General features: G+C 43.3%; 4 protein-coding genes across 9 annotated transcripts; 3 read left to right on the top strand and 1 right to left on the bottom strand.

The window, feature by feature from the left end:
• Positions 1-107: 107 nt before the first annotated feature.
• Spps (Sp1-like factor for pairing sensitive-silencing) lies at positions 108-3,761 on the top strand. Its single transcript, XM_017153823.3, has one exon. It carries the CDS (start codon positions 385-387, stop codon positions 3,148-3,150), a length of 2,766 nt encoding a protein of 921 aa, XP_017009312.2. The 5' UTR covers positions 108-384; the 3' UTR covers positions 3,151-3,761.
• Positions 3,636-5,759, bottom strand: cav (caravaggio). 3 transcript variants are annotated; one of them, XM_017153835.3, is made up of 4 exons: positions 5,638-5,759; positions 4,706-4,816; positions 4,536-4,654; positions 3,636-4,474 (listed from the first exon to the last, which is right to left on the bottom strand). In XM_017153835.3, exons 3-4 carry the CDS (start codon positions 4,644-4,646, stop codon positions 3,788-3,790), a joined length of 798 nt encoding a protein of 265 aa, XP_017009324.2. In that variant the 5' UTR covers positions 4,647-4,654; positions 4,706-4,816; positions 5,638-5,759; the 3' UTR covers positions 3,636-3,787. The 3 variants fall into 3 exon arrangements, with proteins under 3 accessions (XP_017009324.2, XP_070072610.1, XP_070072611.1); XM_070216509.1 differs by having other exon boundaries at positions 4,536-4,816; XM_070216510.1 differs by lacking the exon at positions 5,638-5,759 and adding an exon at positions 4,928-5,063 and having other exon boundaries at positions 4,536-4,816.
• twin (CCR4-NOT transcription complex subunit 6-like twin) lies at positions 5,020-26,570 on the top strand. 4 transcript variants are annotated; one of them, XM_070216506.1, is made up of 8 exons: positions 5,020-5,159; positions 6,216-6,247; positions 6,441-6,569; positions 6,630-6,816; positions 7,348-7,523; positions 24,220-24,288; positions 24,764-25,076; positions 25,137-26,570. In XM_070216506.1, the coding sequence occupies exons 2-8, from the start codon at positions 6,241-6,243 to the stop codon at positions 25,912-25,914; spliced, it is 1,659 nt and encodes a 552-aa protein (XP_070072607.1). In that variant the 5' UTR covers positions 5,020-5,159; positions 6,216-6,240; the 3' UTR covers positions 25,915-26,570. The 4 variants fall into 4 exon arrangements, with proteins under 4 accessions (XP_070072607.1, XP_044251665.1, XP_070072609.1 ...); XM_044395730.2 differs by lacking the exon at positions 5,020-5,159 and adding an exon at positions 5,620-5,758; XM_070216508.1 differs by lacking the exons at positions 5,020-5,159; positions 6,216-6,247; positions 6,441-6,569; positions 6,630-6,816; positions 7,348-7,523 and adding exons at positions 22,223-22,813; positions 22,879-23,181.
• LOC108065702 (uncharacterized) lies at positions 8,166-12,466 on the top strand. Its single transcript, XM_017153822.3, has one exon. It carries the CDS (start codon positions 8,764-8,766, stop codon positions 10,456-10,458), a length of 1,695 nt encoding a protein of 564 aa, XP_017009311.2. The 5' UTR covers positions 8,166-8,763; the 3' UTR covers positions 10,459-12,466.
• Positions 26,571-26,821: the final 251 nt, after the last annotated feature.

The raw sequence follows: 26,821 nt of genomic DNA, 5'->3' as shown, positions 1-26,821 counted from the left end.
CTTGTTGACGCCCCAAAAATTCCGTATCTTTCGCGGTTTGTTATTGCTATCGCTCGGCAACTATCGATTGCGGGCGATTAACCACCATCGATAGGCGGCGGAGTGCAACCCTGGCCCATCACTCTCACTTCTTCTTCTGCGTTTGTGTTTGTCAAAACAAAATTGAAACCAAAAAACTCGCTTAAATCGTTTCGCAGCGCTAAAACCCTTGAATTTCGGTCTATTCATGTGTTCCCCAGCAAGTGACTGTCCCGCGCAACTTGGCCTTATGACTACCGCCGCCATTTGAGTGCCTCGCAAAATCTGAGCGTCTGAGCGTGAATCTGAAAAAAACTGGACATGTTTCGCTCGATTTGAAATCTCATTTAAAGACGCACCTCCGTCATGCTGCAGTACAAGAGTGCGGCGAGCAGTGCGCCCCCGGCCACGCCCACAACGGCGGGCGGTTCCTCCTCGGGCGCCAAGGCGGCGCCACCAAATGGAGGAGCAAGTGCAGCAGCACAGGCGCAGGGTGCTCCCGGGGCACCCACCATGCAGCAGATCATCAACATCCACCAGATGCCACCTCAGTTTGCCGCCGCTGGAGGATCGGTAGCCAATGGCGGTCAGAGCGCTGGGATGCCGCAGAATATGTTCCAGATTGTCCAGCCGATGCCCATGCAAACGGTGAATATCGACGGCCAGGAGGCCATCTTCATACCCAACCTGAATGCCCAGCTGGCCACCGCACAGGCGGTTAACTTTAATGGGCAGCAGGCTTTTATCACGCCCAGTGGGCAGATTTTGAGGGCCCCCCAGGCACCTCCAACTGCCTCCAACTGCATCCAGCTGCAGCAGTTGAACGGTTTGGGCCAGGAGCAGACCCAGCTGATCACCATACCGGGCACGAATATACAAATACCCGTCACCAATCTCATCCAGCAGCAGCAGCAAGTGCAGCAGGTACAGCAGGTGCAGCAGTTGCAACAGGGTGCAGTGCAGCAGCAGGCGGCGCAGGGCGCTCCTCCTCCAGGAGGCAATGCAGCGGGAGGAGGAGGAGGAACCAACAGCATCACCATCCCAGGAACCAACCTCCAAATACCCACCTCCGTGGCAGCGGCCAATGGGCTGCTGGGAAACCTCTCCAATCTTCTAGGCGCCGGACAATCCATCAAACTCGAGAACGGCCAGCTGCAGATGCGTCCACAGCTGGTGCAGTTCCCCTCGCAGGCCATCCAGCAGCCGCAACAGCAAACGGTGGCCGTGCAAATACCCGTGCAGACTGCCAATGGACAGACCATCTACCAAACGGTCCATGTGCCTGTACAGGCAGCTGGAACAGCGGGTCTGATGCAGGCCCAATCCCTGCAGATGCCCGCCGCCCAATCACAGATGCAAATCATCCCGCAGTTCTCGCAGATTGCCCAGATTGTCACGCCCAACGGGCAGATTCAGCAGGTGCAACTGGCCATGCCGTATCCACAGTTGCCGCCCAATGCCAACATCATACATATACAGAATCCACAGCAGCAGGTTCAGCAACAGGTTCATCAGCAGCAGCAGCAACAGCAGGTTCAGCAGGCGCAACAGCAACAGCAGGCGCAGCAGCAACATCAGCAGCTCCTGCAGGCCATCAGTGAAGCCTCGGCGGGTGGACAACTGCCGCCCAATCAGCCCATCACCATCACGAATGCCCAGGGTCAACAACTCACGGTGATTCCCGCTCAACTGAGACAGAGTGCTGCTCCAGCGAATCCTGCGCCCGCTGCAGCCGCCGTGCCCACGCAAATGCAGCTGCCTAATCTGCAGGCTTTGCCTATTCAGAATATCCCTGGTTTGGGTCAGGTGCAGATCATTCATGCCAACCAGTTGCCGCCCAATCTGCCGGCCAATTTCCAGCAGGTGCTCACCCAACTGCCCATGTCGCAGGCTCAGGCGGTGCAATCCCAGGTGCAAACCCAGGTGATGCCCAAGCAGGAGCCGCAGAGTCCCACGCAGATGATCACTAGTATCAAGCAGGAGCCGCCGGATAATCCTCCAACCGCCGCCTCCACGCCGAGCACATCTTCACCTCAGCAGCAGCAGCAACAGCAGCAGCAGCAGATCCTCTCCAGCCTCAGCATACCAGCCTCCATTCAGATTACGGCTCTTCCACAACCAACGAGCAATACAGCGAGTAACCCAGCAGTTCCTGCAGCGCCTGCTCCTCCTCCTCAACCGATTTCTCTCCCTCTTTCTGTGGCAAGAAGTAAAGCTAGCCTGGTCAGCACTTCGAGCACCCAGATAACGATGACCACGCAGGCCAGGCAAGCAACGGCTGCGAGCATAAGGAGCACAAACAGCGGCTCAACGACGATAACAACGCCTTCGCCGGCTAATCTAAATGTGAGCATCAGTGTGGCGAGTGCAACTGGAGTAACAACTCCCGCTGGAGAATCGAAACCCCGGCTGAAGCGAGTGGCCTGCACGTGTCCCAATTGCACGGATGGCGAGAAGCATTCGGATAAGAAGCGCCAGCACATCTGTCACATCCCCGGTTGCGCAAAGGTTTACGGCAAGACGTCGCATCTAAGGGCCCATTTGCGTTGGCATACTGGAGAGCGACCCTTCGTCTGCTCCTGGGTTTTCTGCGGCAAGCGCTTCACCCGCTCGGATGAGTTGCAGCGCCACCGAAGGACGCACACAGGGGAGAAGCGTTTCCAGTGCCGCGAGTGCAACAAGAAGTTCATGCGCAGCGATCATTTGTCTAAGCACATCAAAACCCACTTCAAGAGCCGCTCCGGAGTGGAGCTAATCGAGCTGAGCATCAAGCAGGAGGGCGGAAAGAGCGGGAATGGACCGAAAAGCATCAGCACGATGAGCGGCATGGTTACAATAGAAATACCCGGCGGCGGCGGAGCCTCCAGTGTGGCGGCCACGGTTGCGGGCTCAACTGTGACGCCTGGCGGGGCTACAATAGTTCAGCTGCCGAATGCGGAGGACGAGGAAGAGGAGGAGGATGAGGATTTAGATGAAGATGGGGAGATGGATGAAGAGGATGTCGACGACGATGGCGAGGAGTTCGACGAGGACGAACTGGATGATTGCGAGGATGACTGTGAGGAGGATGAGGACCCTGAACTGGATAGCGGCGATGAGGCCAAGATGACCATTGCGGAGTCGTCCAACTAGCATTCGGAGTCGCTGTTCATGGAACAGTTCTTGTTTGACCACTTTCCGTAGCACCCACCGCCCCCATGCCCCCCTGCCACGCCCCCTGGGACCATGTAAACTAGCTATAAAAATCAGGGACCCTAAATAATCGTTATTTGAGATTTTTATCTTAAAAAGACTACTGTGATATTTGGTTTTAAACGTTCTTTTTACTCTTGCATGTCAACAAATTGGGAAAGCAAATTAACTGTTATTTCTTTATGTCTATAAAGTGCATAAAAACCAGTTAAATTTTAAATCAGTAGGCCTTTTAAAATAAAAATCTCAAATAACGATTATTTACAGTCCCTGCTAAAAATCTAAAATCTAAATTGTAAATGTAAATTGTACATAGCGTAATTATGTAAAAGCGAGCATTTCAAATGTTTATCTACGTGTACAGTTCCCGAGTTGCGGATCATCCTAGATTATAAGATTATAGTGTAAATAGCTTAGAACGGCTCTTATTTTAACTAAGATTTTATTACTCATTTTACAAAAAACACATTTTTTAGGGATTCAATGTTTTTAACAAGCGTTTTTTACCGGTCACTTCACAAGAATCAATAAAAACAAAACTAGGACTTTAATATTGTCAAACTTATTCAAACTTAAGCTATTTGGGAGACTCCTGAGTGGAGGCGGTCACTTGGGTGTTGAAAAGATCGTAATCAGGCACCGAGTTTTGGGTGCTGGGAAAGTCCTCTGTATTGATACTACCAATGGACAGGCTTTCCGAGTTGATATTCTCACCACGACGCACCCAGCTTTCATTCATTTGGGTAGCTGAAATGTCCGGGGAATCTGGAAGAAGCTGCAGCTGCTCCTGCAGTTCGTCGTCCTCGTCCAGGTCACCAATCCCCTGGAGATCTAGATCGGAAGAAAGCTCGAGATCCTCTTGATCACCTGCGTTCGGTGGATCAGCTCCCTCGAGGGGATCCTGTGGATCTTCATCCAGACTCTGAGCCTCGGAGGCATCCCAATCTGGAGCGGAGGTCTTGCCGTGCCAGGAATCCAGCAAATGGTTATAGAGCTTCTTGGTCTGGGCTCTCACCACATCCCTCTGGTTGGCTATATACTCCTCATCATAGGGCTGAACCATCTTCTTGCGCACCGCTTTTAAATACATGGCATTGATGAATCTGGAGGACTGGTTCTCCAGTCGCTTTTTCGCATCGAAACGTTTCTTGGCGTCCCAAAGGCAGTTGTAGGACGTCATTTTCACTTTTACTTTAGTACGCAAGCACAGTTCCCTTACTTCCTCCTCGGTGTATTTGCGGGCCAGGTCCTCTTCAGTAATCCTCTAAAATAATACGAGATTATTAACCTTATATCATAGAACTCCAAACAAATTTGCTACCTACCGTCTTGTTGTGCATCCACATTATCATCTTGGCACCGGGTCCATTGAACATCTCCCGAATGCTTTCATCCTCTCTGGCCAGAAAGGCCCTTAAATAATCCGACATCTCCATTCCAGGCTCTTGGAAAACCCAAATTTTATAATAACAAATGCGTAAATTATTATTATTACAAATTTATTTTCATCGGCCGCCACGCTCAAACCAGAACCTGCCTATCGGAATGCGACGGAGCTATCGATTGCCTTGGTAGTGGGAGTCCAACTTGAAAAATCTAAAGCCACCTGTATGGGGAAAACAAAAATGGTTTTTAAATGTTTTTCAAAAACTACAGTCGCCTTTTATTTAAAATGGCTCAAAATTATGCCAATTTATTTAGCCTTTTTTTAACCAACCGATAGTTGGCAGCCCTGATTGCAAATTTCCGATTGCTCGATAGGCAGCAAGTGGGCATTTCCGCGTACGCCGAACAAGCGCACAAAAGAGAGTTTACACATAGCAGCAGCGGGACAAAACCACAATAAAATCGCCCAAAAAGAGTCGAAAAATACACAAAATATATCGCGTTGCAAGCCGAGTCGACTTCACAAGAGCGTTGACCCAAAAAAGTGGCTAGTAGAGCAAATAGTACGAAATCCAAATCTCTACGTGTTTTTATTTTCAACCCTGCACCTCTGTGACCGTCTGTGTGCATGTGTGTGTGTGTGTGTTGTGCGCTTGTTTTGTTTTGACTAAAAACCCATTTATGTAGATATTTTCACAAAACAAACAATGCCTAGCCGTTTAGTCTAGAACTGGGACAGATTAGCACGCATTTTGGCCAAAAATTGCCGTGATATCGTCCGCTGATAAAACCGAGTGGCAACTCCGAGTGGCCACCATGTATACAAAAACAAGAAACGACGGTGAAAACGAGCCGCGCGATAAATAAGTGGAAAGCGGAGGCGCAGCAAAAGAGAAAAAAAATCGTCGCTTCTGACAAACAGACACTGAAATCAGCAAATAAAAAACACACAAAAATTAAATAAAACAGGAAAAACCAAAAAGGGCACTAGAAACCTTAGAGCTTGCCAAAATTTCACAGTGTAGCGCACGGAGGGCATACCTTTTAGTTCAAAATTATTGAGTAATTTGCGGGCGGAGAGCGGCGAGAGCGCGTGAAACGAGCAAGTAGATTTTGAAACCGAGTGAGGTGACTTCCTGGGAAAAGTGAACTAGTGATCCAGGTAATCACCGGGTAATCCTGTTTTCCTGGCATTTCCAATATGCGACATACGGCTGCTCTTCTTCTTCCTGCATTGCCCGCCCACGCCATTCTCCTTTCTAACGGTTCAACGGAGTGTCTGTGTGTGTGCCTGCAAGTCCTTGTGTGTGTGTGTTTGTGCTTGCACTTTGCGCGCGCTTGCAAAAGTCCTTTTCGTTTGCATTTAAATATTATTTATAATTTACCATCCACAGCTGAGCGAAAAATAATAGTAGTTCATAAAAACAAAACAAAAATAAAGTTTAGAAAATTTTAAAATTTAAAAATCATCTATTTGACTCTTAAGTTCTAAAAGACTGCCCTTATTTTTCTCATAGCTGTACCCATTATATGTAAACCCAAACCAAAAACACCCCCTACCCCTCCTTTGTTTACTAATACAAAATAATAATTGAAACCACTTTATTAATATTTTGCAGAGACGCTTATCATCAGGCGGTTATTATGAAAGGTTATGATTTGATTCCAATTCTCCTAAATACATTTAAGCTAAAACTCAAGACATTCATATATATTTTTGTTGCTAAGCGAGGTTTTGTCTCCTAACATGAGCCCTAACTTCCTTGAAACAAATCCAGATTTTAACTAATCCCAACTTTTATATAGAGATACTAATATAGCTCCCTTTGATATAACCAAAACAGGCAATCACTATAAAATGTCTCGTAACAAAGACAAATACGACAGTGCCAATCGGAGGCAGCAGATCTTTCTGTCGCAGGAGGATATAGCCGCTGGCAAGAAGACGAATTGGAGTGGTCTCGAGATTACGGGTGAGTTATCCCTAGGATTTATATTAGAGATACTGAACTAATTAATGCGTCTTATTACAGGTTGCGTTCGCAATATTAGCCCGTCGCTGTGGGAGTTTGAGCATCTAACCGCCCTCTATCTGAACGACAACCAGCTGCTGCGATTGCCCGCCGATGTCGGAATGCTGATCAGCCTGAGAACTCTGGACCTGTCCAGCAATAAGCTAAGGAGTCTGCCCGCAGAGCTCGGCGAGCTCATCCAGCTGCGGTGAGTGGTGGTTATAGGGTTGGAACTAGGAGGATTTTGTAGTAGAATATTTTTATTTTATTTATTTATATAAAGCTAACTTACAGTGTAAAACTATGAGCTAACTGAGAATTTTAGAGCGCTAGCAACTAAGGCTTTCGGCTCGACTGTATATTATAAAAAATATATTTCAAAGATATGTTCCAAAGTTTTGAAGATAATCTTATCACTATAATCATAAATCTCATAAATCAGTATATAAATTCAAAATCTAGTTAGGTTCAATGAACACTTGGCAAGATTTTTATTGTATGGTATTAGGAATGGATCATATTCATTCAGGATTCAGTAAATCGAGTATTTTAAAAATGGAAAAGACCTAAGGTCTTCAAGAATTGATTTTCAACACAAGTTTAGAAATATGTAATGTGTTTTTAAGGATATATAAAAGAACTATAATTACTAGAAGTACCTTTTGCTCAGATGTAAGCCCTTCTGATCACCCTGATCACCATTTCACTCACCCACTCCATTGTCTCTCCTCCTTTTTAGGGAACTGCTGCTCAACAACAACTTTCTGCGCGTGCTGCCTTACGAGATCGGCAAGCTGTTCCACCTCGTCATACTCGGCCTCATGGGCAATCCGCTGCAAAAGGAGTTCATGAACATCTACAACGAGCCAAATGGCACGTCGAAACTGCTCACCTACATGCTGGACAACTTGTCATGTGAGTCCCCCTATATCTTTGAATGCCTATAAGTCTTTGAGTGTGTGTGTGCCAGGTGCGTGAGCAGCTCCTGTCCAGGTGTGCGTCTGTGTGGTGTGCCTGAGTGGGGGTAAAAAGGAAAGCATGCGAAAAAAAGGCTTCCGAAAAGAGAAAGTTTTTGATTTAACTGCGGGCTCAAGGGTATTTTAACTATCTGATGGTATATGAACTTAAAAGTGAAATGGTTTTACAAAGGTTTTTTATTTATGGGTCAAGATATTCTATATCTTACAACATTTTTATGAATTTTCTTTGGTTAATACATGTTAAAGCCAAAAATTCACCAGTGTCATGAAAATTCTTATGATAGCTAACATAAAAACAAATGATTATGGTTATTAAAAATCAAGAACTCATTAAAAACATTTTGAAAGTATTTACAAAACCGAAAAACCTTGAAAAATGTTATGTTTCTTTATTTAAAATGAACATTAAAATGAATACCTATTTTAATAAAATTACATTATTGTAAAACGGAAAAGGTGTTATAGATGGTTAATGCTTTTTCCCACACCGGGATAGGATAGCCATAAAACCTGTTGCCGCAGTCATAATTAAAGTTCAAACTCACGGTTGCCCATTAATACCAAAAAAACACAAAAAATAAACATAATGCCGGGGCATCAATTAAAAACGTATAATTGAATGCAACAATTACAACAATTGGCGGAGTCGTATTGGCCGGGCCGAAAGAACTGCACGACCTCGACATGCAAAAGCCGAAAGCCCAGAGCAAAGCTTAAAAGAGAGCCATGTGGAACCTAAGAGAGTGATCGCGGGAGAAGTGATCAAGAGAGAGAGCGATCGAGAGAGAGTGCGAGAGCGACTGCTGGTCTTAACGGCTTTTCACTGTTAGCCGGCAGACCTCGCTAGCGAACTTTTCAGCAGCTGACTTCAGTCTGCCGCTCGCTTGGCTACGAGGCGGACGCACTAGCTCCACTTGGTAGTATCTAGTATCTAGTATCTCTCTCCGACCAGCCGGGAAACCCGTTCGCGAGCGTCGCGCATGCGCCGTGTGTTTCGTAATTGCGATCGCGCCGTGTCCCAGTTTCTTTGGCGTTCGCTTTTCATTTCGTTGCGGTGGAATCGCTGTTGGCCAACCGATGATGATGGCCCAAGCCGAATAGTAATAAATCCAAAGCAAGCGGCCAAGTGATGTGCAATCGAATCGATCCGTCGGCAGGATTAAGACAACAACAGCATGAGATCGCATGTGGCCGTTTACAGGGCGCCAGAAACAGCACCACCACTGGGAACACTAGCACCGATAGCACCACCAACCAACTACGCTCCCCTGCGCTACCATCAGCATCCTTTAAGCCATTGGCCGGGAAACCAGCAGCAGCAGCAGCAACAGCAACCTGGAGCTCCTGCCTACCGACTGCATCCACCACCCAATCATCACCAGCCACCACAGAATGCTAACTACGGAGTGGTTAACCAGCAGCGGATCAATGAGTGTGCCGGCATACCGCTCATCTCGAATGCCTCCAGTCATTTGTCGCCCGCCCAGCGGCAGCGGTTGCTGAGGAAGTCCGCTCCAAAAACGGGTCCAACATGGCCACCTGGTGGAGCCACCATGTCCCAGCTGGCTGTGCATGCACAGGGCATGCCGCTGCTCCAGCAGAATGCCAAGCAGCATCTGCAGCAGCACCATCAACATAATCATCAGCATAATCATCATCATCATAATCCTGTGGCCAGCAACTGGAGTAGCTATCAGCCAATGAACAGTCAATCTAATTTCAAATTAGCCGACAAATCACGAGCGCTTCGCTACCAGAACTCCGCACCACCAGTGCTCAGCAGCCAGGAGAAGCTGCCAGCTGCTAGCCAGGATCAGGCCAATTCATCTCCCACGGCGGCGGAAACCTGTCTTCCTAGAATCATTAAGCCCCGGAAGCGACGCAAAAAGGATCGCAAGCCGGGCAATGGGGTGCTGCTCAAAATGGAGTCCGATATGCAGCAGGTTAAGGTTACCAATCCGGGTGAAGGCTATGCCGGATCCTATCACTTGCCAGCTGGATTACTCCAACATGATCACACGCACGGCGTTTGCTTCTGCCGGGAATGTGATCCACTGCGTTCTCTCTGGGATTACCCCCTGCGTAGATCCGCCTCCGATGCCTCGTCCAGCGAACAAGGAGGCGGAGGCAGCACCTCCACATCTTCCACCTCATCCACTCACTCGGACAGCTCCTGCGATAGCTCCATTTGCAGTCAACCCGCCGCTGCTACTGCTATTTTGCAACAGGAGGAGGAGACCACCGAGGAGTTTGCACCCATCACTGGGGATAGTAGTCGTGCGGAAATAGTGGGTGTTATTGGTTCCCAGCGGAGTCACCCCAATGCGGTGACCACACCCTCGCAATGCCTGAGCGATGATTCCGGCTATGGTGATATTTTGAGTGGAATCAACATAGCCAACGATCTGTTTGGCAATTGCTTCAGAGGTGGAAGCTCCTCCTCCTCGATGATTTCCGCCCAGGCGGAGACTTTGCTGGATGAGAGCCTCAATGAGATATCACGCAAGCTGATCGAGACCTGCAATGTGGCAGATTCGGGATTGGGATCGGCATCAGGATCGGGAGCAGCCAGCGACAGCGGATTGGATAGCGCTGGCAGCCACAATTGCGAATCGGGCCTCGTCTTTAACTTTGAGCATTTGAATCTGACGGATGCAACGCCCACAGCCTTGGATTTTCTCGTGGATTGCAATAACAATAGCAGCCACAATAGTTTGGGTCTGATGTGGCAGCCAAGTGGAGGTGGCTGCCACGATGACAGCCAAGTGGCAGCTGCCAAACTGAACCCAGACAGCCGGGCCACACCCACCCACAGGCTGATACTGGGCACGGTGGGTAAGCTGAAGCCAGCGTTTTCCACCATCTCGTGACGACGTGGAAAACTAATCAAATTCGAAATCATATTCAGCCCCAGAAAGTGGCTCATTTTGCGACGAAGATAACGATGCGTGGGCGTCTGTAGATTGGGAAATGTAAATCTCCTGAAAGTATTTCTTCTACCCAATTTCTACCCAACCCAAGTTGCGCAACTCCAACTGCGAAGACAGCGAGGAAAGAAGAAAACCCATTAAATGGATTTAAAGCACATGTGAGACGATCATCACATCATCATCATCATCACGATCATCATCATCGTTGGATTGAAGCGAAAAACAAAAGGCCAAATGGGCGCTGGGATACGACGAAGCCCCGGCTAAATGGAAACTACTTGTGAAGAAAGACGAAAGACCGGGGAACTGGAAACCTTGTACATACCACATACACACAGTGCGACGACTATCCAAAAACGAATACGAATCCGAATCCCACTTCCACTTCAACTTCAACTTTCACTTTCACTGCGGCGGTGGCGACGGCGGCATCGTCGGCGTTTTGTATATCTGTATTTTTTAAGACAATTTTTCTTTTCTTTTTCTTTTTGCCAAGACCACAGATGAATCCAGGGTCTTAAGCGGGGTTTACGGGAAGGGTGCGCGACTCTTATGCAGATTTTGTGGCGCAAAAAGAAGAAGAAATTGTAGAAATCGTGTAGATTATATATGCGATGTGAACCCTAGAGATACTTAAACTATACACCCTAACCATATCTGTATCTTATACTTAAAACATACAATTAATTGTTGTTGTTATTTGTGCATTAACGTTATCCATCATCTCAAAAGGGCCCCCGAAAACCTCCCCAAAGATCTGGGATTTTTATATAGAGGGGTTTGATAATTTTTATATTTGAGCCTAAGCAACGTTCCTACAATGTCAGTTGTGTATTTTTATAATGGGTTCTATTTTTATGTTATATCTGATTAGTGGGTTTGGTTTTTAACTTAGTCCGTAATCGATGCGCTACAACGTGAACTTTTATATCTGATAAGTTAGGTTATCCTTAGATTGGGGAACACAAACAGAAAAGGATCTCTAGTGTTTAAAAGAGGTGTTAGTTATACAAGCAATGCGTTTTAAAACCTAAGGGTGACTTATTATTATTTAAAATTACTATTTTATATTTTAAAACGCATTGTGGCTTCTTGAACTGAGAACCCATTCTTTCCACTTGAATATTCATTAACTCATAAGTGAGAGTTTCATTCTGCTTATTCATGGGCGATCGGTATCATATCATGTTTATAACTTCGAATTAAGACTCACATTTCCGACTTGTCTGCAATTTGAGGCCCCTAAAAAAGACGGCCGAAAGAAGATCTGGGTGCACAATTAATTCCACAACTGAGATCGCCAAGCATAAAATCTAAATCTGAAAATCGAGAGCAGCCCTAGTTACCTGCTTAGCTGTTTGTAGTTGGCGGCGAGTAAAAGTTTTCGCCTGTTTTTTTTTCTCTTCTATTTTTTAATTAAAAGAAACTCACGAACGCGCACAGAAATTGCTTGAAGTTTTCCGCTCTGCTCGACTCCGGCTCGACTTTTCTTGGCTTGGCTTGCGCTGCGCTGAATTAACTTGGCTCGAATCGTGTTCGGCTGAGAGTAGACTCTACAGCCGCCTGGAAAATGTCACAGATTTTCTTTCCATGCAGGCAGGTTCCGGCAGGCGGTTTGTGTTACCATTCCCCAGATATAGAAATTACCACTCGAAGCTAATTTATTTAATTAATAATATATATATATGTTTTCACTAGCTCGTATTGTGTTGCTCCCCCGTCGTATTATTGTATTATTTTCATAGTGTTTGTTCGTTCGTAAGCATCGTTTTTGCACAAATAACAATCCTATAGTTAACCCATCAATACACTACACTACATTTGTAAAAGCCCGAACTTATTTATTTTGATTAAGCCCGAACGACGAGAACTCAATAAAAAGTGTAAACAAAAATGTCAAACAAAAAGAACTTGATTGCTGTTTTGATGGCCCCAAAAATATATACAGAGGTGTTGAAATAACGAAAAGTAAACTCCGACCATCTAATGAGGCACGTTTGAGCCGATTTTGGAGCCGGGAAAAACAAACAGAAGTCAGAAGTCTCTGCTGGGCCTACTCACTACTCATAGAAATCCCTGATGCACCGAACCAAACCACTCGAAAATGAACTTTCCAAACATTAGAAGAGGCCGCTGAAGAGACTGCTGCACAGATTTCAATTACCGAAAGAGCCGCGATTTGAGTGGGAACCTTTCACCTGGGTGAATCCGGCTTGAGGGACCATTCGCAAAAAGATTAACCGCTGTCATAACCGTAACCGGCAAATTAATTTCTGGGCATTTTGTGCCCGTCATTAGGCTAATTAATGTCTCCATTTTAGGGCCTCATTTGGTGGAGTTCTCTGAGCCAAGCTAACTGCTTGTTAAGTCAGCTTTTAAAGACGCCCGATTTCTGGTTGCCTCTTTCGCAACTTCTGGAGGTCCGTGCTTAAAGTTCCAAGTTCCAAACTCCATGCTCTCTACTACGGACCCGGACAACGGACGAGCGTTGAGTGGGTCAGTGGATAATTGGGTCATTTGCAACACTGTTTGCGCCATCAGCCGCCATCTAGCACTAGCACCACCGAACCATCGCACCACCGGCCGGCCAGTCAGCCAGCAGCGGTGGCTAATGTGTTTTGGCTACGTCAATAAATGCGTCGCGTTGTTGTTGTTCTTGGCCATCCATAGATGATATTGCCGCTGGCCAACGAAGCGGGGCCATCTTTCTTAGCGTCGTCTTCCAACATGCTAGTTTTTCTCTTTTCCTTCCAGCCCCTGAAGTTTAATTGTTTTTCCTCACCTACTCTCGCTAAGGGGTATTCCAAATTTGTCGCTTAATTTGCTTGGGTTTTGAAATTGAAACCCTTTGGGGTTATAATATATGTACTATATAAGGTAGTCCTACAAAAACGGGAAGTTGAAACGATATCAAAAAAGGTTTGATATAGAAATCTAAAAAAGAAAACCGAAATTCGGAAATAATAAAATAAGTTTAATGACATAAACAGGAACCTGAAAAAGTAAATAAAATATATTTTTATAATTTATTTAAAATTAATAATAACACAAAATATTTTTATAAAATATATCACTTTACAATGAGAGATCATAATAAAAAGTACTTGTGAATCAAAAATATTATGGGTAGGGTATCATTTGCTTACAGTCAAATATGTATGATTTTTCTTCTGTTTGCTACTTTTGCGATTTTTTACTTAGTTTCGCTGTCTTTCCTCATCCATCTCCCCCAAGTTTCCTTGCCAATTGGTCTTGCCGCTTTTCCAGTTGACTTTTCTTTGGCCAGAAATTAGCATTTCGCCATGAAATTGAAAGTTTCATTTTCCAATTAACTTGGCCAGTTCAGTGGGCCACACACACCGGTAGTTCATCCTCATCATCATCATCGTCGTCTGGCCAAGTTGCCCAAGTTCCTATCTCAACTTCCTCTGTACAGAGACCCACTAAGACCGAAAAAAGAGCGGGTAATCCGAATAAAGGCCAAATGTCTACGAAAAAGGTTACGCAAAATGTCAAACAGTTAAGAATCCAACTCCTAACGGCCACAAATGTCATTATTACACTTATTCTCCACTTTTAATGCCGTCTGCTCGTTCGCCGGGTCGTCTTAAAGTGGTCGTCTTGCTTTTTGCTGTTGGCACTGCTGTTTGATTTTCTTTTCAGCCGTTCTCGCGTTGACTTGGCTCTGGCTTTTCACAGACAATTGCTGGCTGCTACTTGTCTGGCCCATTAGCCAAACTATACCACACTATTCATGAGCCACTCGAAAAAGAAGAAAGATGAAGGGCGAAGGGCTCCAGTTTTTTAATAATTTGGTGGTGTAAAATTTGTATTCATGTTGAGCAATGTGTAAATTTGATTGTCTGCGAAGATACCAGATGCGGGACGAAGAATTCATTAAGAGTCATGTTCCCCTTTCCGAAATCGTAGGCGTCTTAATTAATGCAGATATAATGTGTATTATGGGAAATTCGTAAAGAATTGACATGCTAGATTAATATTTAAAATAATATAATTAAAACTAAGAACTTTACTGGGTTATAATATATTTCGTAAGCTAACGCTTAGAAGGTCAATTTAGATCATAAGAAAGTCAGAATTACAGAACTGAATGTGTGTCAGTATTACCCAACCTAAGTTAATTGGGTTGCTGTTTTTCCGAACCCATCGCAGATTATCATGCTTGATTAGGTCACAAGTTGGGATGGTAAACGTAGAATAGCAGAAAATGGTCATTAGAACAAAGAGTAAGCGATTGGTCCCATTGGATCTGACCATTCATCCATCTCATGGCCATTTCTCTATTATATATGCATTTAGTATATAAGTTAAGATCTCGCAATGCGTGGCTGCAGCCTCAAATGATGAAATCATTCGGTGGACTGGGGATGGGGGGTCTAATGTCGCCAGTGACGTAAACTTCAGGGGAATGAAAGAAAAAGATGCACCACCATCGGGGTTCGGACCCCATAAATCAAGTGGACGGAGAACAACCAAAGGGCCGGTGTTAACTCTTAAGTCTTTCTGCCATTTGTGAGCGGCTTGTGCTTCATTTACTGCTGCCGTATTGGTAACCTATTATGCCCTGCGAAAGGGTATTACGATGGGTTTATTACATTGGATACCCCTTCAATACTTGAAACATTATAAATAGTTATAGCATAAAAGGATTACTTAGGACCTAACCCTAGTTTTCCTAAAAATCCTTTTAAAAACCTTTATCTTATAATGTTAAATGTTATTGCTTTGTAAATGTATGTTAGTTCTAAAGGGTTTCATAACTTTCAACCATATGTCAGGGTATACCGATCAAAGATCTTTATAGCCGTCTTTAACTCTAACATAACTGTATTACTTAATCCCTTAAATCTCCTGAAAAAAAACCTTTAATGTTGAATGTTAATGTTTAGTATGATAAATCTTTAGGGTTTCGTAACTTCCAACCATCTGACAGAGTATTCCTATCTTCGATCTTTAATTCCTTAAATCTTGTTATAAAAACCTATTAAAAACCTTGATCTTATGGTGTTAAATCTAAAGGGTTTCGTAACTTCTAACCATCTGATAGGGTATACAGATCTTCGATCTTTATAGCCGTCTTTAACTTCTGGTTGTAACTTATTCTTCTTCATCTTTTTTGTTGTTGTTTTTTTGTACCCGCTCACGAAATGGGCACAACATGAATTAATTTTTTTCTGTTTCTGGCTTTTTTCCGTTTGCCACTCGCAGTGGCCCACCGTTGGTTGTACAAATTTTGCCGCTCTATGTAGGTTTATAACTCGACTCGTCTGAGCTTTATTGTTACTACTGCTGTTGCTGCTTTTCTGGCCGATGACGATGTTTTTGTGTGTGCTGCATACGATGCTGCTTTTGCTGCTGCTGCTGTGACTGCCATTATTGTTGTAACTGTTACCTAATCGTTTAATTGGCTTAAGTCAGTTGATCTTTTTCTCCTCTCGTCACTGCCTTATTATATGTTCGTACGTTTTCTTGTTTTCGGCTTTTATTTAATTTAATTTTTATGACAACTTTGTGCTTTGTAATGCATTTTAAACGCATCGCGGCGTCATCGATTCCCACAACGTTTGCCGATTTAGTGGAGCATGCCGAATTGTAATGTGGGAAGAGGAAGTGGAGCGAAAATATTTAGGGGGTTGTCGACTTGGGTGTTACCCTGCAATAAATAAATAGATCAATTGTTACTTTGTTATCTTTAAAATCATAATAATAAATATTATTTGAATTGTAAATAATTGTATTTCCAGTAAGACTATAAAAAATCATACCTAATATCTGCTAAAAAACACAAAATAGGTTCTTTAATTATACATAACCCTTAAGTATCGTTAACATTTTTAAGTAACAAAAGATCTATGACTTCGAATCTCCTAATATTTTCGCATTATATTTCAATTAAGGATAAAACACCATATAGGTTCTTCAGATATACATATCCCTTATGGATATTTTTATAGAACCAAAGATCTTTGAGTTCATATCTCCTTATCTATCTGCATATTTTTATTAGATTGATTTATGTTCATAAGTTTGTGCTCCAAATATTTTTCAACCTTTTTGGCCAATATACCCCGGCTTTCGCTCCGTTTAAGTATCGCTGGGGATGACAAAACGGCCCCAAACAACTGAAATGGTTTATTTATATAGCGAAACCGGTATTTATAACTGCAATTGGGAGTGAAGAAGCGGCGATGATGATGATGATATTAGTGCCAAAAATTATAATAGTGAGGCGAGGGCAATAACAAAGCAGCTGATGATTTTTGGGGCCGGTGCCGGACCCCGCCCCCTCCGCCCTGCCCCGCCCCGCCTCTTTGTCCGCCTTTGTGTATGTTAACGGTTATTTCGGTTACGAAATGTTAACTCTTTTTTTTTTCTTTCGGTTTTTGGTTGGGTTTTATATTATTTTGTGCTTTGTCATGGCGAAGCTTTTTCCGTTTTTATTTTCATTGCTTGTTGGGCTGATTCGTTCGCTTTTTTCTGGTTTTTTGTGGAGTAATTCGCATAATTGGCCCATATTTCTTATAAATATGCATCAGAAATCGGAAATGTTTTTCGTCTGGCCGTCCGTCTCGCCTTTATTATTATTGTTTTAAATGCGGAAGTGAGCTTACAGCCTGTTTCCATTTCGCTTTAGGTTTCATTTTCGTTTGCCGTCTTTTTGGGCTTATCAAGGTTGTTGTTGCGTAAAAGGAAGTGCAAATGGTTAGAAAGTTTTATGGCCAGGGAATGGGCCGAACTGCACTGGGAAAAAAATCAAGTATTTCCTGCTTAAGACCTGTCAATGCGAGCCAGCAAAAAAAACAAAAACAAACCGTGCATGATGGCTAAGATTTCTCTATACAGTCACTTGAAGTATTTAAGAAGCCATTCTTAATTAAAGACCTCACGAATTTTAGCACTTCATGTCGCTGAAAGAAACTTACTTATCCAATACATCAGTTTAACTGGGCTTAACTACTGGCTTTGGGGTAAAAAGTTTGAAAGAGGTTTATTTATTGGTTCTTCGAATGGTGAAATTTTAAAATAGCAATTTTGCCTAAAAAATATATGGCTAGCTTTAGCCAAAAATGTCGAATTAATAGAAACGAAGCTTGGGAGAAAATATTTTCAGTTTCTTCAGCTTTTACAAAGATTTACGTATGTTGCTATAAATAAATTTCATATAATTTACATTTACAGCAAGCAAATAGGTGAATTTCTTTTTGATATGGGGTTCATAATATCATCTTTATATCTAGTTAGTTATTCTTACTAGTACCTTATAGGTTAAGGAGAAGAGGAGAACATTCTTCTCCTTTCCCAAAAAAGGCTTTTACTTCCTGTTCTAAATACCTTTTATTTTGGGGAAAGGTACTTTATGAGTGATTTATTTAAGTTGGAGCAGTTTTAAGTGTTTGACAGTTAAAGTTTACTAATTATAGTTTAGTTTTTGTTACCCAGCTAGGAATGCACTATATTTCCCCATTTGTGACTGTTTGACCTGCCCCTGAATATTTTCTTTTGGGGATGGGTGGCTGTATGCTGGGATAGTTGGATGTTTGGATGACTCGTTGGTTGGTTGGATGGCTGGATTGGATGGCCCATTACAGGCTGTGTCAATGTCAGCAGGCTGAAGGCAGAAGGCAGTATTCAGTAGGCAGTTGTCTCGTCGTCGTCGTCGCCGCTTTCCAACTGCGGGAGAGAGAAAGTACCCGACTGCGACTGCGAGTGCGCGCAAAGATTTAAAAGTGGATCAGCGAAAGAAAAATAAACGTAACCAAGCAGCGTGCGGCATTGTTGGCCGATCGCGTGAGGCAGCCGCCACTGCCTCCTACCAAGATGCTGCCACTGCACTGAGAGAAATGGGGTGCTTTTGTCTATGCCTTTTGTCAGGGAAAGTGGTTTTATCTTATCAAAAGAATACGAGATTTCATCTTAAATATTATAAATATTCTTAAGCTTCTTTGGAAGGTTTTCACAATCAATGGGCCAAATGCTAGAATTTAAAGACAAAATTCTTCTCAGATTGTTAGCCATTAAAAGATTGAATAATATTTCATTTCTATTCAAATATTTTCTATAAAAGTACTTGAAATAAATTATTACTCAAAGCTAGCTAGTAATAAAGGTTTACCCAATTCAAAGATCAAATTTTTCTCATATTTTAAACCATTTAAAGGTTGATATATATTTCATTGGTTCTTAAGAAATTCATATAAAAGTATTTTAAATATATGTAATATTTGTAATAATTGTAAGCCTTTTTTATTGTGTGCCTTGCTGCTCCATGGAAAGAAAGCCCACGCCAGTCTGCGATTCCAACCGCTGATGGAGCAGTGCTGGCGGAGATGGGAGGATGGGGTGCTCCTCTGCATCGGCAGTCGCTGTTGCTGCAGCTTCTGCTGTTGCCACTCGTCATCCGCTCGCCTGTGCATAATCACTGTGCGCACACATTTTCAATTGATTTTCCATGTGACGCAGCACAATTGGAGTCTTTTGAATATGGCGCTCACGATCAGGCACGATCTGTGATCTGTGTGAAACCCGGCAAGAAATGCAGCGGCAAATGCTGTCCAACTGGTTTCCCACACGCACATACATGTACATGTGCAAGGAAGCTTACAATTGTGGTTAAGAGAATAGCAATTAATTTATAAACAAAATTTCATAAATTTTTAAAAAGATAAGATCCCTTTTAGGGAAAAAGACAGATTTATTTATGGGACTATCAGAAATCGATATTATTTTGATACTCGCTAAATCATAATAGCGATTTTTGATACTCGCTCAATCATAATAGCGAGTTTTGATACTCGCTAAATCATAATAGCGAGTTTCAAAATGATATTGACCCTCTTCTTTTAAGCTTTATCATTTTACTGAGCTATTATATTGACCGCATCTATGATTTCTTGCCTGTGTGCTTGGAGCGCCTGAAGTGCACCTTAAATTGTGTTTCATTATTATGATTTTAATGGCAGATTGTCTTAAGTGGAGGCATCGCATCGAATGGCTAACTGAAGTGGACTGGTCTGGACGGGACGGGCCAAGCAATACCAGTCAGAAACTGGCAACTAGCAACCAGCAACCATCAACCTGCAACTTGCAACTTGCGATTGCTGAACGCCATTGAACATTGGCAGTCAATTGCTGCTCCGCCGATCACCGATCGCATCGAGAGCGAGGAAAAACTGGTGCAAATGAAACAAGTTATCTAATTGCAGTGCTCGAAGAAGTGTGGCAAGTGGCGAGTTGACTTTTGTTTTCTATTCGGATCAGGCCTCCACTTCGGTCCCCATAGCTCTACCCATATACCATACCATATACCATACCCAATCCCTCGTTCCCTCGAAAACCGCCTCCATTTACCAACGTGTTGTGCATACGATATATCGTATATCTCGTTGGCCAATACACACTCACACTCTAAACAGGCTCTGCATTGGCCTCTTGGCGTTTTTAATCGCACCAAATTTCAATTTGAATTTCACTTTCTTTTTCGATACGCTCACTTGGGTTTTTGCCTTTCGAACTTTTGTTTGTTGTCTTTGCCTCTGAGAGTTGTTTTTTTTCCCCTGCTTAGTGTTTGCTATTGTATTTCATTTCGTTTCTTTTTGTTTTCAAATGCAGCATAAGCAAGCAGCGACCATGAAAACTTTGGATAGAAAGGGCTTTCTAGTGGCGCCCGAACAGGGACCCCAGGGGGGTTAAGGTGATAGGTGGGTGGGAAGATTTATATATAAATATATATAGGCCGACACGAAATGGCGTGACATCAGTCTGCTAGGCGAATATTGAACCATCGAATGGCAACTTTGAGTTTACCGTGTCAAGAGAGAGTAAACATAATTGATATGCATCCATTAGGCAGTAAATAATCTTGATTGTATGACGTTGGAAATTTATGACCGATCGAGCGTAGTTAATCCACTAGGAAAGGATCGGAGGCAGTGAAGACTCTATAGATATGTAGTAACGATAGCTTAAAGTCTTTTAACTGAAAGTCTTGTCTACTGTTTTGAAATAAATATAAGTTTTCTAATTCAATGTCTTATTAAAATAAACTAGTTTGTGACTACTCATTTTAATGATAAATATCTTGAAAATAATAACATCATTACCACAGATTTATCATGGTTTTTTATTAAGGTACCAGTAAATTAGCATCTGACAGCAGAAAACCCACAAAAGAACCTGACAACAAAGTAGAGCACCCAACAAACATCTTTCAATTACCATTCACATAAATACTACGTAGCAACCGGTTTTCGTTTTCACTTTTATTTTGGTAATGAGAACTCTTTTAAGAAGTTCGCATCTATACAGCGAATTTTAGGCTAAACTGAAGTGGATAGATATTTGTATAAAATGAAAGTTATATAACCAAAGAAAACGAAATTTTACACTGAATACCTTTGCAGAATGCGGTGTTTATAAGTAGTTAACACCTTTTAGTTAAGATTTTGTCCAAATTATTTAGGTTTTTGGGGAAGTATACTAACAGTATTGCATATGGGCACTTCCAAAATGTCGCTCGGGACATTTGCACACCTTTAAAGTTGAAAAAAAATTGTAAAACAATGGATTTTAATTTTAATTATAGGCTTTTCTTTTCACTCTTCCCAAGCTCTATTTTTGGTAAAAATCTTGATTTTGTACCACTTTTAGTTTTTAAGATATCGGTAAAAAACTGCCGTATTCGCTCGGGACAAAAATAGAAGTGGATTTCGGGGAAGTTCATACAACACCAGAAATTAGCGAATTCTGATGGAATATTTTAATGCGATTTTTTTAGAATGTTGTTCAAACATGTCGCTGTGAAATGCTTTTGGTTTTACTCAAAAATTCTTTGCCGTTTTTTTTTTATACAGTTTCAACCACATTCGCTCGGGACATGTCGCTCGGGACATTTTTTCCGACTGTTTGGTAAAGCGGATTTCTTTACCTATATCTCTCAATTGCTGGATGTTTTGCTTTAAACTTAATAGTTTAGCATGTGAATGAAGCATTCAGTACAGAAAAATGTTACATATTAGCATTCCTATAGGATAAATTAACAACAGAAGACAGGTCCAAAAAATAACAAAAAAATAGCCAAAAACTGATTATTCCGTATATTGGTAGAGTTTGTCATAAAAATAATCAAACTATACTCGAAATTTGTAGTTAAGCTCAGTATCCAACTAATTAGAAACTAATATCGGGGCAAAATCATGTGGAAATATGTTTTATTCAAGTTTCAAGGTTTTTGGCTTGGTGGACTTTTTTTTGGAAGTGCCCATATATATTTTAAGTAGTCCAACTTTCCACTGTAACACTTCCTAAAAAAATATGGCACGCTTCGTTGGCTGAACAAATTTGTTTTAAAATTTCGTTGATCGCTTTGTTTTCCAAAGTGTTTTCGATGTGTGCGCCTCTTGTTACACCTGTCCATGGGGTAATCACTCACAAATTCGGTGAAATTATTTACCATGCGTTAGGAGTTTCGAGTTTTGAGTTTCGAGTGGGTGCGTGGGTGTATGTGGGTGCTTTGCGGCGGGTAAAAGTTTCGTAACTGAGCACCTTTAACCCACCGATGGATCCGATGATGATGATGGCGATGAGAAACCTCACTTGAGGGTGCTGTTTGCTAACAAAAACAGCAGTTGGCATTGAGTTTGCTGTCAAAGTCTTTTGTTTGGCGTTTTGTAATAATCCCAACCATTTTAGTTAGTACTTACGCTTCAAACACAACGATCGTTCGTTCAAACACAAAAACACACACGTTACGTTGCTCTTTATTTTTTTAAAATCCCTTTCTCGTTTCGGTGACTCATTTGGCGTCTTCTGTAATTTTCGTTGTTGTGCCGTTTCAATTAAATAACCATTTGCATAATTAAAGCGCAACAAGAGTGCTGTGCTGCTGGGTCCTAAAAACGAATTGTACAATTAAAATGCAATCAAAGCTGCGTTAATGTAGTCATTAAAGGCTGTCAGCGAAAAATACAAAACACAAAAAAAAGAAAAGGAAAGAAAGAAGCACAACCGAAAACAAAACAAGGCGCAGACAGCAACAAAATTATGAACAAAAAACAAAAATCACAAAATTTATTAAAAAGTGAAAGTTTTTAGTCGGCGTGTAGCCGTTTGCACAAAATTACCAGGGGGAAAAAAGAAATGCAAAAACAATCGGCGAGTCTGCGAAACAAAGCAAAACAAATCGCCAAAAGCACCGCTACCGCTTCGCTGTGAGAAGAGAAGAGAGAGGAGAGATAAGAGAAGAGAGCGATTGGGTTCCACACTCCCATTGCCCATTGTAGGATCAACCGAGTTCGATTCCAATTCTTTTTTAAATTAAATTCTTCAAGTCGTGGCTCCCAGTGCTACGATAAGATGTTGTAAGCAGCGGCCCCACCACGGCATCCAATTCGAGGAACGGCGGCGCGGGTGTGGCTCGCAAGATCTTCCACCCGCACCATCCACATCTGCATCCGCATCACCACAACTATCCGCATCCACCTCCACATCCAAATCCCCATCATCCGCACTACCAGCAGGCCCATCGCACGTTTTATGGCCAGCTGCCTCAGACGTCGCAGTACGACTTTGCCCCACCGCTACCACCGCCGCCGCACTACCCCCTCAGCTGGAGAAACCCATGTTTCAGGGGTCCGTCTCAGCGCAGTAAGTGGTTCCTGCTAAATCAGCGATGGGAAGGGGTACTTATTTTTATACATACAATGTATACAGAGGTACATTGTAAAGGATATGTCTAAGGGCGGTACACGGTACACACTTTAAACTGAAAATTTTAAGATGGTAACACGGTTATAATGTCTTTTTGATCTTAGAATTTTAAGTTACTTCTCGTTTCACTCAAAAGAAGTACAGAGGTACATTCCAAAGGATATATGCATGTACCCAAGTGAAGTCCAAGGTACCATTTAACGTAGTAAAGAGATTAAAATTAAAAAGCTTAAAGTTGTAAGGTTTATATTTAACATATTCTTATTCTTTTTATTCCAATATAAGGTACATTCTGATAGATTTAAATCACTGAAGTACACGGTATATTTTAAAAGGTTCTCTTTTTTTTAGAGTTACTTATTATATATCTGAAAACAATAAAATAATAAACTGTAATAACACTGCTTAGTATTATTATTAGTAACAAAATAGTAGAGAACATTAAATTGAGTAATAATTATTTAATATGGTGTCCAATATACAAATAATTTTAGAGGATTTCATGTAAGATACCATTTATAAAAGTATCCCCACAAGGTAAAAATCTCCATAAATCGGTATGGTCTCTGGGTTGCCCATCACTGCTGCACCTTTGGTGGTGTATGCAAAAACCCCAGCACCACCTGACTGGACTGGACTGGTGGTGCCGCTTTTGCGGCGGGGCAACCCAAAGGCGGAAGCAATTTGATTGCTTGTGCATGTCACTTTCACCGCTTGCAATCTTTGCACTCGCCGGAGGTCGAGGGAGTTGGGGGAAAAGAGGTTCCCGTGGTTGTGGGAGAACGTGGATGGAGGCACACATCAGTGTGTCAGTGGGGTGGCCGATGATACTGGGGTACGTGTGTGTGTGTGCTGGGGGCACTACTTTATGTGCGGGTGCCAATTTCATAATCTCTTGCATTTTTGCCATGGCATTTTCACTCGCCCAACCAACTAACTAACTGAACATCCGCGTGTCTTTTTCTATCTTTGCAGTCACCGTCAATCCACCGCCCCAGAGGCCCTGGCTGCCACTGGCCAAGCCCAACAAAACGCGACCAGCCTGTAAGTTGTAATTAAAGATTAATGGCCGCCAGTCGGCCAGCAAAAATTTTCTATTACCAAGCCATTTGCAGTTGCCCTAGATAGCTAAACAAGCCACTCTTATTTCACTTCCATCGATAAGTCGTTTAGCAGAAATAATGTTTATGTATTTAAAACTGACTTAAGATTAAAATTTCTTAGTTATTTTTTGTAAATTGAGCAATAGCATTTATGACCTTAAGATCAGTTTATCGTTTTATATTTGAATACTGAAAATATTAAAGAATAAAACTAATAAAACAAAATTTATATTTATAATAACTACTTTTTTCTTAGTGATCTATTGTAATTTGTGCAATAGCATTTAAGACCTTAAGGTCAGTTTATCGTTTTAAATTTCAATACTGAAAATATTAAAGAATATAACTATTAAAACAAAAATTATTTTTATAATAAATATTAAATATAAATATTCAACCTTTTCTCCAATTTCTAGGCATTTTTACGGTCATGTGCTATAATGTGCTCTGCGATAAGTACGCGACGCGGCAAATGTACGGATACTGTCCGTCGTGGGCCCTCTGCTGGGAGTACCGGAAAAAGTCGATAATCGACGAGATACGGCACTACGCGGCGGACATTATCAGTCTGCAGGAGATCGAGACGGAACAGTTCTACCACTTTTTCCTGCCCGAGCTCAAGAACGATGGCTACGAGGGCATCTTTTCGCCCAAGTCGCGAGCCAAGACGATGTCTGAACTGGAGCGGAAGTATGTGGATGGTTGTGCGATATTCTTCAGGGCGTCCAAGTGAGTACAGATAAGGTATTCCTTCTGGATGAGAAACTTATGCAAAGCTTCCTTTAACAGATTCACGCTTATCAAGGAGTCGCTGATCGAATTCAACCAGCTGGCCATGGCCAATGCCGAGGGCTCCGACAACATGCTGAACCGCGTGATGCCCAAGGACAACATCGGCCTGGCCGCCCTGCTCAAGGTGAAGGAGAACGCCTGGGAGCCGATGTCCGAGGTGACGCAGATCTCGCAGCCGCTGCTTGTGTGCACGGCGCACATTCACTGGGACCCGGAGTTCTGCGACGTCAAGCTCATCCAGACGATGATGCTGAGCAACGAGCTGAAGACGATCATCGACGAGGCGAGCCACAGCTTCCGGCCGGGTCACAAGAACGACTCGAATGCCGTCCAGCTGCTGCTGTGCGGCGACTTCAACTCGCTGCCCGATTCCGGAGTGGTGGAGTTCCTGGGCAAGGGCCGCGTCTCCATGGACCATCTGGACTTTAAGGACATGGGCTACAAGTCCTGCCTGCAGCGGCTGCTCTCGAACGACACCAACGAGTTTACGCACTCGTTCAAGCTGGCCTCCGCCTACAACGAGGACATCATGCCGCACACCAACTACACGTTCGACTTCAAGGGCATCATCGACTACATATTCTACACGAAGACGGGTATGGTGCCGCTGGGCCTGCTGGGACCCGTCTCCAATGACTGGCTGCGCGAGAACAAGGTGGTGGGCTGCCCCCATCCGCACATACCCTCCGATCACTTCCCGCTGCTCGTGGAGTTGGAGCTGATGCACACGGCCAGCCAACAGGCGCCTCCCAACGGGCTGATCAATCGCCGGTAGCAATAGAATAGACGCGGCAGACCCACGACCACCACCAGCAGCAACACTAGCACCACTACCACCAGCAGCACCACCCTGATGACGACGACGACGGCGTCGGCGGCCACGCGCACGCCGGCTGCCACCGGGGGAGGTAGTGGTGGGACTGCAAGCGGGAGTGGAGGCGGTCTGATGATCCCGGGCGGCTACCGGGGACGCAGCTGCAGCAATAGCGGTTGCCATCGTCTGACCGCTGCCCTTGGAGCGTCGGCGAGAAAAGCAGCCAGTACCGCACAGCCGCCGCCGGCGGATAAACAGGCCACTCCCAACTGACGTGGCGATCTGCTCGCATCAAAATTCAGTTTTAGTTAGATACGACATGTACTTTGATTTCTAACCCCGGTCTCCCAGCTCTTCAATCAACCAACCAACCAAGCAAACATCCCCCCAAGAACCCTAAGTTATAAGCTGACGACGTTGTGGAGGTCCCGCCGCTTTGTGCGCTGGATCGCAAAGTGGATCGATGCACCGATGCAACCCATTAACTAAGATCGTAATCGTAATAGGCAGGAATATACATAATTTACTTGCTGCACACTCCTCTTCCGCGCTTCCCGTTTTGATTTTATCCACTGCACGTTTTCACCATCGAATAAATCCATTATATACAATATGCATATGTCAACTGTTAAATTCTTGAAACACACATTCACACAGCAAAAAGTAAAAATCTAAGCTAATTCCGTTTAGCAAAATTCTTAGCAGCAAACCGTTCGTAGAAGGTACCGGAAACCAATTAAGCATTAAGTAAAAAGTAAATTACACTGTGTATAAATTAAACGAAAAATACTGCAAATCTATCTGATCAAACACTGTTTTCTAAATTGAGTCTGAGAGGATTACAAACGAGATACAACCTATGTGTATA

This window comes from Drosophila takahashii, chromosome 3R, assembly GCF_030179915.1.
Source record: "Drosophila takahashii strain IR98-3 E-12201 chromosome 3R, DtakHiC1v2, whole genome shotgun sequence".
Classification (NCBI taxonomy): Eukaryota; Metazoa; Arthropoda; class Insecta; order Diptera; family Drosophilidae; genus Drosophila; species Drosophila takahashii.
The sequence above is the reverse complement of the archived record's forward strand: the minus strand, read 5'-3'. Positions and strand labels throughout refer to the sequence as shown.